The sequence below is a fragment of the Haliaeetus albicilla genome, chromosome 11, assembly GCF_947461875.1.
Source record: "Haliaeetus albicilla chromosome 11, bHalAlb1.1, whole genome shotgun sequence".
Lineage (NCBI taxonomy): Eukaryota > Metazoa > Chordata > Aves > Accipitriformes > Accipitridae > Haliaeetus > Haliaeetus albicilla.
The window spans coordinates 41,934,832-41,947,118 of record NC_091493.1 but is presented as its reverse complement, the minus strand read 5'-3'; the positions used below and the strand labels follow the sequence as shown (position 1 = coordinate 41,947,118).

General features: G+C 46.9%; 1 protein-coding gene across 12 annotated transcripts in view; it reads right to left on the bottom strand.

The window, feature by feature from the left end:
- Positions 1-10,691, bottom strand: part of ALDH18A1 (aldehyde dehydrogenase 18 family member A1) — a 42,336-nt gene extending 31,645 nt beyond the window's left edge. For 3 of the 12 annotated variants that reach the window (XM_069797325.1, XM_069797322.1, XM_069797328.1), the window contains exons 1-2: positions 9,130-10,579; positions 8,362-8,470 (exon numbers count right to left, since the gene is read on the bottom strand). Coding sequence is in view for 1 of the 12 variants with exons in the window: in XM_069797321.1 (XP_069653422.1) it covers positions 2,567-2,569 (3 nt within the window). In the remaining 11 variants the exon portion in view is untranslated. Of the gene's footprint in view, positions 1-2,566; positions 2,591-3,020; positions 3,147-8,361; positions 9,095-9,129; positions 10,580-10,674 lie in introns of those variants that run through there. The other 9 variants (XM_069797327.1, XM_069797330.1, XM_069797319.1 and 6 more) reach the window with 7 other exon arrangements.
- Between the last annotated feature and the right edge of the window lie 1,596 nt (positions 10,692-12,287).

The window sequence follows — 12,287 nt, the reverse complement described above, 5'->3', positions numbered from 1 at the left end:
TGAAACCTCTCCTTCCCCTTTTACAAAATTTTGCTTCCTTTACTTGCTTTCAATCCATCTCTCTGCACCATTGGAATAGAGCAAACAACACTGCACAAGCTGTGGTAGGGAGAAGGTACTGAAGAGAGGACAAGGAGAGCTCATAGTAACTGCATTGGAAGACTGCTATTACAAATACCATGACAGTTATAGCACCTGGCAGTTCTGGCATACATGTACATGAACACTTCAAGTTGCTTCATTACCCCACACCAGTGTATTGTTCTTATACTTCATTATAAACCTTACCAAAATATACACCTCTACATAAGACACGGCTGCCACCAGCAGATAATGGCTCTCCTGCTTTGTCTAGTAAAGATTACATAGCACGGCTTTTTAACAATATTAATTTTCAACATCCCTCCAGTTCTGTATTTCATCTGAAATGCCAGTCATGACCACTGCCAGGTCAAGGCAGACAAAGGACTCAGAGCAGATGATACAACTGAGCAAGTAGTCCAAGCTCTCTTCTCATAACAGGGCAAGCTTAAAGGTGAACAGTACCAACTAGACACTCCCTCTTCGAACCCTTATCAGGCACCTCATGCACCTGCCTCTGGGGGGCACAACAATTCCCACTGTTCATATGTCTGGCTGTCTGACCCTTCCACCTTGAAGTCCACCCTAGCATCTACTGTCAGCCGTCATCTTCCCAGCAGGGTCTCAGTTATGTCTCAGAGGAATGGCCAAGTCCTGCAGCTCCTGACAACCTGAACTAGCAAACGGCAGGTCTTTTGTCCAGGACCCCTTCCACCACAACTATCCTGAGTGGAACTGCCTGTTCCTCTTCAGCTTCCTTCACAGACCAGCTCCCTTAGGGAAGAGAACCAGGCACTCTACCTGAAGTTTCACCCCCAGACATTTCCTGTTACAACCTCTTCTGTCAGGCCTTTGATTCCCACCACGGTAATAACCTTCACCTGGTGTTGCACTGTCACTAGAATATAGACCCATACTAGCTAGATCAAGCTGTGTTGTGTCCTTAGTTGCTCCTACTGATCTGCCAGAGAACCACTTCACATTCCCACTACAGGGCTGCTTGCAACTAAGAGCAACCTTGTCCTTCTGGAAGACTGCCTCCTGCTTCCCTTTACCAGAGACAACTTTGCTAAGAGCAAGCAGACAGTGAGCAGTGAGAGGTGGTAGACAGTGTGGATCTTTGGAAGGAAAAAGATTAGAAAGAAATAGCACAGTTTTGCAACTAGCTTGTGAGAAAAGGCAAGGAGGCTAAGTTAACAAGACGACAGAAATGGAAATTTTAAAGCAGCAGCAGATATCAAGAAAATAATGTGAAATGGGAATGACGCTGCCAGAAAGCATAGACAGGGCGTAGGGCATACTGTAAATGACAAGCTTTCTTTCAGCCTAGTCTGAGGCTGCAGAACAACTCCTTTCTCCTCTCTTACTCAATCAAGGATTTAAAGTTACTTTCAATCCTCATTTTCCATTCCACTCCCATTTTCATGCCTGGAATGGTTCCGGTCTTCAGTAACAAACCAAAAAAAGGTACATAATTTAAAAAAAATTAATTAAAAAAATTAAAAATTAAAAATAAAATAAATAATAATAATTAAAAAAATAAAAATCTGCCTTACTTGGAGGGGAGGGAGCAATAAAAAGAAATGCAAAATGCATTATTCAGGTATTTCTCCAAGACTCCGGCAACAGCTTAAAAATTTATGTTTTTTTCATTACCAGGAAGACCTACTCCTTCCAAACTAGTCTCCAAACCTGACTTTTAAAAATATCATTCTCCCATCATCTCTTTAAATAATAGAAGTTATCCTTATATTATTGCTCATAGAAAGCAATACTATTGGCTAGTTTTTATTAATTTGTTATCTCCATAACAGTTGTTAAACAACATAGTACATTTAGATTCTGCTCCAGATCAGTGTAAAGAGACTTAGTCACCTTACCAAGCAATCAGAGGTCTCAAATCCTAAAACTGGTGCCTTTTAACAACAACAATCTATAACACTGATTTTTCAGTCTGTTGGCTGCAGACCCATGGGATGTCCACAGATATTTGCAGTGAGTTGATAAAATAAAACTAAATAATTTTTTTTCACAGTTTTATATATAAAGGCCAATATCTCAACTAAGTGTGAGGACATTCCACAAGGGAAAAAAATCTGGAAACCAAACTCCTATAGAAAGAGCTAAACTGTACTACACTTAAGCAATTAAGCAGAGAGAAATCAAGTTCCAAGGAAATACGCATAATTTTAACGACGCAAGTCTTTACCATAACACAAATAAGTCCTCTGTAACATTCAGGGGTTTTGTTATTTAAGCAGCTTTGTTACCTTAAAATGAAAACTTTTGTAAGGAAAAAAAAATATATCTGCAGTTCTTAGTGCAAACTCAAATCCAAGAAACCTTCCCAGAGGGAAGCCAGCTGAGAAGAACTGACTAAAATAAAGCTTCAAATAAATTGTCTTTAGAACAGTCCACAAATAGCTTTGCCCAGGTTCTATAGAAGTTATACACACAGACAACAGGCAATTCAAGCAACACATACCATGCAATTCTTTTCTACCAAGAATCCATTCCAGCAGGACAGCGCGGTCGCAGCAGCCTGCATCGATCGACATTGCCTTGTGCAGCGGAATAAAACCCTGCTACTGGCCTGTCGGAACCGTTCTGGCTACCTCAAAAGACAGCATCTGTGGACGTTGAGTATTGTTCCATTTTGCTATACCTCGTCTATAAGTAAGCGAAGCAGCACAAGCAGGGCTGTATAGCACCAGCACTAGAGACGGGACTAGTACCTCCAACTGCCTGCCCTGGGAAGTACAAGCGGAGGAACCGAGCGATTCACACCAGGAGCAAGCAGCAGAACCCACTCAGGCACAGACAGCGAGTTCAGCTTCACAAAACGCAACGGCAGACAAATGGCTTGCCGCACGTTTATCACTGACACCTCCAGGCATCACTCCTTGCCTCAGCACTTGAAGCCACCAGGATTTCCGTACCTGACCCGTCCTGCTGAAGCTGCGACAGAGATGTCCACGGGCGGCGGCACCTGCGGCGGCACCAGGACCGCGACGCGACCGCGCTCCCGCCGCGGCGGGCGCGGCCGGACCAGCTGACCCGCCGCAGCCAATCCCCGGCCTCCCGGCAGCGGGCGCCACATCAGCGCGGCGCGCAGCAACCCCAGGCCCACGGCCGGCTGATGTAAGCTCCGCGGCTCCAGCCTCATCCCTCCCACCAGCACGCTCACCTTCCCGTCCTGCTGTCCCAGCAGATGATGTAATTCTACTCCACGTTGCAGCACAAAATCCAGGGCTTTACAGGTTGGAGCATTAACAACTGTTTTCCGTCTAGTCCCAGACTAGTCCAGACAGCCCTCCCCACAGCACAGGCTGCCTAGCCATCTCCCACATCCAGCTTCCCTTGACCTTGATTCTCCCTGTTCTCAGGTGTTTGCAGTCTGATGCAGACAGCAGATGAAAGGGAGCTGTAGACAAACTTTCAGGAGTGGCTTTACCTCTGTAGGCCCTTTACCGCCTTTGTTTTCTCCACTGTAGCCCACACCCTTCCACAAGGGCGAGTCCTGCCTTTGCTCTTCACCTATCCCCCATATGGCATTTGCATTCACTTCTAAATTAAAATAAGTGTACTCTTTGCTGGGTGAAAAACTGCATGGCTGGACGAGCCCAGAGGGTTGTGGTGAACAGGGTGAAATCCAGTTTGCAGCGGGTCACAAGTGGTGTTCCCCAGGGCTCGGTATTGGGCCCAATTCTGTTTAATATCTTTATCAATGACTTGGACGAGCAGATCGAGTGCACCCTCAGCAAGTTTGCAGATGACACCAAGTTGGGAGGCAGAGTCGATCTGCTTGAGGGTAGGGAGGCTCTACAGAGAGATCTGGACAGGCTGGATCCATGGGCTGAGAGCAATCGTATGAGGTTCAACAAGGCCAAGTGCTGGGTCCTGCACTTGGGTCACAACAATCCCATGCACAGCTACGGGCTTGGGAAGAGTGGCTGGAAAGCTGCCTGGCAGAGAAAGACCTGGGGGTGCTGGTTGACAGCCAGCTGAATATGAGCCAGCAGTGTGCCCAGGTGGCCAGGAAGGCCAACAGCATCCTGGCATACATGCGGCCGGCAGGAGCAGGGAAGTGATTATTCCCCTGTATTCGGCACTAGTGAGGCCACACCTTGAACACTGTGTTCAGTTTCAGGCCCCTCACTACAAGAAAGACATTGAGTTGCTGGAGCATGTCCAGAGAAGGGCAACCAAGTTGGTGAGGGGCCTGGAGCACAAGTCTTAGGAGGAACAGCTGAGGGAAGTGGGGTTGTTTAGTGTGGAGAAGAGGAGGCTGAAGGGAGACCTTATCGCTCTCTACAACTAGCTAAAGGGGGGTTGTAGTGAGGTGGGTGCAGGCCTCTTCTGTCAGGTGGCTGGAGATAGGATGAGAGGAGATGGCCTCAAGTTGCAGCAAGGGAGATTTAGGTTAGATATTAGGAAAAATTTCTTTACTGAGAGGGTTGTCACACATTGGAATAGGCTGCTAGGGAAGTGGTTGAGTCACCATCCCTGGAGGTATTCAAAAAGTGCATAGACAGGGTACTCCATAACATGGTTTAGTGGGCATGGATGATGGTTGGACTCGATGATCTTGAAGGTCTTTTCCAACCTAAATGATTCTAAGAGCCTATGTCATGGTTTAACCCCAGCCAGCAACTAAGCACCACGCAGCCGCTCACTCACTCCCCCCCCATCCAGTGGGATGGGGGAGAAAATCGGGAGAAAGAAGTAAAACTCGTGGGTTGAGATAAGAACGGTTTAATAGAACAGAAAAGAAGAAACTAATAATGATAATGATAACACTAATAAAATGACAACAGTAGTAACAAAAGGATTGGAATGTACAAATGATGCGCAGGGCAATTGCTCACCACCCGCCGACCAACACCCAGCTAGTGCCCAAGCGGTGATTCCCCGCCCCGACTTCCCAGTTCCTATACTAGATGGGACGTCCCAAGGTATGGAATACACCATTGGCCAGTTTGGGTCAGGTGCCCTGGCTGTGTTCTGTGCCAACTTCTTGTGCCCTGGCTGGGCATGAGAAGCTGAAAAATCCTTGACTATAGTCTAAACACTACTGAGCAACAACTGAAAACATCAGTGTTATCAACATTCTTGCATACTGAACTCAAAACATAGTGCTGTACCAGCTACTAGGAAGACAGTTAACTCTATCCCAGCTGAAACCAGGACAGCTAACACTGCCAAGTCCACCATTAAACCATGTGCCTAAGTGCATCTTTTAAATACCTCCAGGGATGGTGACTCCACTGCTTCCCTGGGCAACACTTTTGGTGAAGAAATTTTTCCTAATATCCAGTCTCAACCTCCCCTGGCACAACTTGAGGCCATTTCCTCTCATCCTATCACTTGTTACTTGGGAGAAGAGACCGACCTCCACCTCGCTATGACCTCCTTTCAGGTAGTTGTAGAGAGCAACAAGGTCACCCCTCAGCTCCTTCTCCAGACTAAACAGCCCCAGTTCCCTCAGCCGCTCCTCCTAAGACTTGTGCTCCAGACCCTTCACCAGCTTCGTTGCCCTTCTCTGGACACGCTCCAGCAACTCAATGTCTTTCTTGTAGTGAGGGGCCCGAAACTGAACACAGTGTTCAAGGTGCAGCCTCACCAGTGCCGAGTACAGGAGGACAATCACTCCCCTAGTCCTGCTGGCCACACGATCCGATAGAAGCCCAGATACTACTGGCCTTCTTGGCCACCTCAGCACACTGCTGGATCATATTCAGCTGGCTGTCAGCTGTTGACTGACACCTCCAGGTCCTTTTCCACCAGGCAGCTTTCCAGCCACTCTTCCCCAAGCCTGTAGCGCTGCATGGGGTTGTTGTGACCCAAGTGCAGGACCCGGCACTTGGCCTTGTTGAACCTCATACAGTTGACCTTGGCCCATCGATCCAGCCTGCCCAGATCCCTCTGTGGAACCTTCCTACCCTCAAGCAGATCAACACTCCCACCCAACTTGGGTGTCATCCACAAGCACTCTTATCACTGCAATTAGCAGAAACCATAAATCTAGTTTCTCATCTTCAAAGACACTACAAAATTCATAGAATTTCCTCAGTTCAACTCAGATACTAGTTATACTGTCTTCTGCCTACACCTATTTTACCACTATTATATTCCTATTTACCTATTAGAATTCAAACAAATTCCAACAGCACTAATTCTCATGTTGTTACAAGACAGTATTTGGTTTTTATTTAGTTTGTGGGATATTTTTGTTTGGAGGGCTGTTTACTGGGGGGGAGGGTTTGCTTTTTTTTTTTTTTAACATCTTTAACACATCACCTTCTGGGATCAGGAAGCAATCTTCTCTGAAAGTTTCACAGCTGTGGAAAAAACCTCATGAAGAGTGAACAATATTCAAGTAGCTGGGTTAGAGTTCAAGACACTTGCAAAAGCCTCAGTGTCTCAAGAATTAATAGAAGACCCAACTCACAATTATCTGACATTAAGATTTCACTATCTCCACATGAGGGAAAACAAACCAACCCCTCAAACCCCCCAAATAAATATAAGGTTGTTCATTTCATTAGAAGACTATCTGGAGATCCCCACTTCACAAGAAGTGGAATTTGTTTTAATCATAGCACACATAGGCCCTGCTCTCCCCTCCTCCCCTCTCCAATTATTAGCAAAGATAAACCTGGTGTGTATAATTGCAGAATAAAGACAACACTAACACCAGAATGTTGGTCACTCACAAAAAACACAGAACAGTGACTAAAGATGTATCATAGCAGCTGATTTTTTATGTTAAGCCAAGCCTTCATTTTGATTTTTAAACAGTTAACAAGAAACAGGAATGCCCTCATTTCAAGCTTACATGGCCAATTTTTAAGCACATGCAACTTCTTTGAACTGTGCTTCCAAAAAAAAAAAAGCAACAGATTCCTCTCAACCCCTGCAGATACTGGGGAACTGCTTTTCTTTTTCAGACACTGAAATAGAGGAAGAACTGGCAAGAGAAAATGAACAGCAACTAAATGGGTACTTTCATTTCTCACATGAGACCAGTAGTTTTTATGGAAGGATGCTTGTTAGTGGCAAGGAATCCTAGATTTCCTACCTGGTCAGCAGTAATTTACCTCAGTGTACAGCAAGCATAGTAGGAAGTGAGCAATGGAAAACTGTGGTTTCAGAGAGTTAAGGGCAGTGAACACCTTCAGTAATCTTAAAGAGAGTTCCATCTTAGAGAAAAAAGCATGGAACCATCCTGACATTATTAATAATCTGTATAGGCAGACATGCTACAGTCCACCTTTAGTCCTAGACACAAATGCAACAAACATAGGTGTATCTCTGTGCAAAGACTTCTTTCCCTCACCTAATTAAGAAAAAAAAAGTAATCTTGATTAAAGCAGCTACTCTGATTTATAAGTGAGGAACATAAGGACACAGGTTAATTTAATCAAGCACTAGCACTCACTAAGAAACCTCAAGCTAGGGTTAGTTAGCACCTTTCAAGCATTTCCTTCGTCCTAACATCATCTCTCTACTCTTGCCTGGATCAAATGTGGCTACTTTCTTCTACCACCTGTTTTCAGCACTGAGCAGCAGGTTCCACCAGCTGTTAAGGATAAAGATGATAGAACTAGCCTCCCAATTCTGTTGCCATTTCCCTATGGCCATCAAATGAAGGTTGTACAAGTGCCATAGATCACTCAGGAAAAGCAATGGAGACTGAATAGAAGTTTTGTAATAGCTATGGTTAAGTAGAGTGACAATAGTGCTGCTAAGCAACAAGATGCAAATCAAGTACCTGGACACACATTCATATCCAGGAGAAACCGTAGCCAGGGAAATGCAAGGATAGAATGAAAAGAATTCTGAAAAATGTAGACTGAAGTTGGCACTCTTGTTTAATATCCGTTTAGTATTTCAGGAGAAAGACTGACTTCCACATTTACTACCCTGGGTGTCAGCCTCTCTTCCAGAACCTCTTACAGAAATTTTAGTTGCACTATTTTGCCCTACTAGTTTTTTTTATTCATACCCTCCATATCCAAAGCCCCATTGTGGAACCTCTTCAACAACTGCCTTCTGGTAATGGTTAAGCCAGCCAACGGTTAAGCTACAACTTCCTAAGAAAAACTAGGGACTATTCACCAACTGTAGGATTTATTTCTAAGTCCCTGTCCTCTCATTTCTCCAAGAAGAACACCACTCAAAACAGCATTCATCAGCATCTCAGCCTCAGGGAACTGTGCATGCTCAGCTCAGCATTCCCTCCAGTTCCTTATTTTTAAGCCATTTGCCTTTACCTACCTTTCCTTTTTTATTCTCTGCCCTCACAACGTCTTGCCTTCTTCTTTTGGGGTTGGGGAGAAACAAGATGGCATTCAGTTTCTATAAAGGGTAAACTGACACCCAAATCCTAATGGGGAAAATAAGACATAAAACAAAACACATCAGTAGAACAGCAGTCTGTCAGATGACCAGATAAAGTACATGGGCAGGACAAGAAAGCAATTAAAACTACCTGAATACCCTCCTGGTCTCCAGCTTTGCATGGTTCTGGGGCTATTCACCTTCTCCATACCACTCACGATTTTGCAGGCTTGTAGTGCACCCATCCTCTCATTCCTCCCTCTGCTGTGATGCTCAAGTTTTCCCTAAACAATTCTAGCACCAGAAGTGCACCAGTTTTGCCACCCCTCCTACTTGAAGCTGCAGTTCCCACCCCCCTCCAGAAAACAGCTTGATCATGGTAATATTCTGTTCAGAGACCAACTGACCCACCCATCTATACAATATGTGAGTACTAGCACCAGCAAGAGAGAAGCACAGCAACTCCTTAGACTACACTGCCACTAACAAATCAGTACAGGATGCTCTTGCTCTCCTTGTATCAAGGCTATTTCAACGATACAGTCATCTCCATTGCTCTTCCTTCACCTCCCCGGTTATCCTAAACAGAGTACAGCATATCACCCAAGGGAGAGTCCAGAACTGCACAGAGTACTCAAGTTTGGACAAAGCAAGGATTTACACAGTGGCATGGTATGGTCTTTTACTCTGCACTTCATTCCTTACCTGATAATTCCTACCATTCTATTTACTTTTTGATTTTTGCTAACGACAACCTGGAACTGACTTTTCAGAGTATCATCCACAGTGACTATCAGATGTTTTCTTCCCTGGATGCTGCAGAAAAACATAAAAATAACATTGCTTTCATATTGCTACTAATACAACATGCAACAAGAGCAGCTGAAAAATTACCAAATCTAAGCCTGAAAGATGTTCACTCTGCTATTGAATACACTTCTTATAACAATGCTGGAAAAGAGTAGCTTAGAAGAGGAAGGCAGTACAGCAAACAAAGACACAAATCAAAACAAACAAAGCAGTTAACAAAAATTATTCACCGTCACAAATACAGAAAAGGTAACGTACTTTCTAATGTGATTAAATATAAATACTTTAGTATAGGACAGGGAAGAAGAAAACTTTATTTTAACCCTTTATGAATTGCTTCTTAGTGTCATCAAGACCAATTCTGAGAAAAGAAAGAAGGTAAACACTTCCAAGTATCCATCATTTTTTATGGTACAGTCAGCATAGGTATAAGCATTTATGGAAGTATTTTAGTTATTTTTCATTTAAGAAACTAAAGCTGTTCCTGACTTCATAGTATAGGGACACTTGCCAAAGGCTTTTGCAAAACTGTGTAAGGTTTGCTCATTAAGTCTCCTTTATCTACAGTTTTATTACTTCTTTCAGAGAGCTATCAGGTTTCTTAAAAAAACCCTCTAATCTGATCCTGCTGTATCTTCTGTGAACAAACACCAAGCAAACAACACAGGTTTATCACCAAGAGTCAGGTCAAAACCTAGGTAATAACTTTTATGTGTCACGCAAGTGTCAGGAGGGTTTAAATTTTTTCTTTGGGCATGGAGAAATCTTGTAAGTAGACAGACACAAGAGGCAAGCAAGGAAAAAGAACTCCCAAGAGGGGTGACAGCTCTGCTGTCACAAAGCTCGAGAAGAATAAGGCCAACATAGCTCTTATCAATTCATCTAGTGCTCGCAGGGGTCCAAACTGCTATTTCACTCTGCCAATAACTCCACGCAGTAACAATGCTCCGTAGCCATCAAGAAAATTTGAACCAAAGTCTAGAAGGCTCTGGAAAGCTTGCGAGGACCAAGAGAACAGGGAGCGTCCAGGCGCAGGCAGCACTGCAGCGACTGTACGTACAGCACCTCTACAGCTTCAAGGCTTAGCTCGCTTGTTTTCCCACGGAGTCCTCACTCCTCCACTGCGAGCAATACAGCAACGGCTCCTGATCCTCCAGTCGCAGGAGGGGAGCCGGCAGCAACCGCTTTGACTTACCGCGGAGCGCCGACGGAAGGCACAGCCCAGCGCCGGCCGCAACGCGGCTCGCCCCTCCGCTAAGGGGCCCGTCGCGCTCAGCTACGGGCGGCCGCGACAGCGCAGCCCGCCTCTGCGACACCCCTAGGCGGCAGGGCCGGCGGCCGCCCCGGCCTCGCCGCGACCCCCCCGGCGCAGCCCAGGCCGCTCCTGCGCCGCCGGGCACGGCACGGCACGGCACGGCACGGCTCGGCTCACTCACTCACCCGGGCGGCACAGCACGCCGCCACCTGTGGCCACAGCCGCCCTCCGCCTCACGTTACTTCCGGGCGCGGCGCGGCGCGGCACACGTGACTCCGGCCCGCGCTCCGCTAAGGAGGGCAGGCGGAGTGCGCCTGCGCGGTCACCCGGCGGGGGGGGGGGGAATCCCGCCCGCGGCGTTCCGGCGGGGCGGGGGTGTTCGGGCCTGCCCGGTGGCGGAAGGAGCATTCCGGTCTTAACCGGGTGCGACCGCGGCGACGCCAGCTTCGCCCACGGCGGCTGTTGCGCAGGCCCGGCTGCGAGCAGAGCCGGAAGGTTATGTTGTAGCCGAGCTGCTGTTGCGGGCTAGGGGCAGCAGGCGGCGAGGGAGAGCGCCCGCCCGCCGGCCCGCGCTGCCCCCGGCCGGGGCTGCTGCCCGCTCCCTCCCGGCGCGGCGGCGGCTCCCGTTCGGCTGCGGGCGCGGGAGGTTACCTTTCTTCGTTCCACCCGTGAACCGTTTGACTTTGGTTGTTCGCTTTGCTGAAGCGAGTCTCTAGGGATTTCTCGTGTATTCGCAGGTTTTTCCCGTGACGGCCAGCGTGCGCTCCTCCGGTGCGAGCGCTGCGGACGCGGCCTCTCCTTCCTCCCCGCCCAGCCCCGCCGCAGGGCCTGGCAGCCGCCGTGTCTGCGGGGGGCTCCGGGGGAAGCCGAGGGTGACGGCCAGCCACGCTCGGGAACGGGGCAACGCGAACTGCTGGCTCACTGTGACCGGCCGCTGTCGGTGTCGGGAGGACGTGGGCTCTAGCACCGGTGGATGTAAAGCAGTGCTGGAGGGAAAAGCGCTTTCCAGGAAAACCTTCGGGTGCGAGGTCCCTCTGACATGAGGCATTAGTGACACAGTGCATGCTGTGCCACCTGGGTCTCGTATGTGACCTTGTAAGGAAGACTGAAAATGTGTTGCAGGAGCATGTTTATATATTCTTGTAATTGTTTCTTAAGGTATATGGACATACAGTGGCACACTGGAAAAGTAAGTTGAGCCAGATGAAGGCAGCAAGTACTGGGAGCACAGTATGTAAGACCCCGCTCCTTTCGCTACAAACCCTATGGTGGTAAACGGTGGCTGAAACTTGGCAAACAAATTTAACAGTGGCTCATGTACTTAGTGCCTGAAGAAAATGGAAACACACTAAGGAGCTTGTAGAAATTTTTAAGATGTTGTCTTTAGCTTTTTCTTTGCATTTTATGTATATTCTTACCTTATAGAAGGGGAGAATGACCTCAGAATATTTCATTTCAGAAATCCACATTCTCACTGTTTCTCTTTGCTGGGGGGGGGGGGGTGGAATCTATGATGAAAGCATGAAGGACTCCAAAGTGGTACTCTTTCAGACACCAAGAATGAAAACACTCACTGCTAGTCACTTCCAGCATGACAACAATCTGGCAACCCCATAGAGAGATGTTAAGTAAGAGCTGGATGGGCAGCTTAATTCACATCACTACTAACAATGTAGTTTATTAACTGTTTGTAACTCTGTTCCTACTTTGTAATCAAAAATTGCAAGTTTTGCTTGGACAGTGTAAAAATAAGACTGCCTCAAAACAGGACACATTGGAAAGATGATTGTAGATAGAA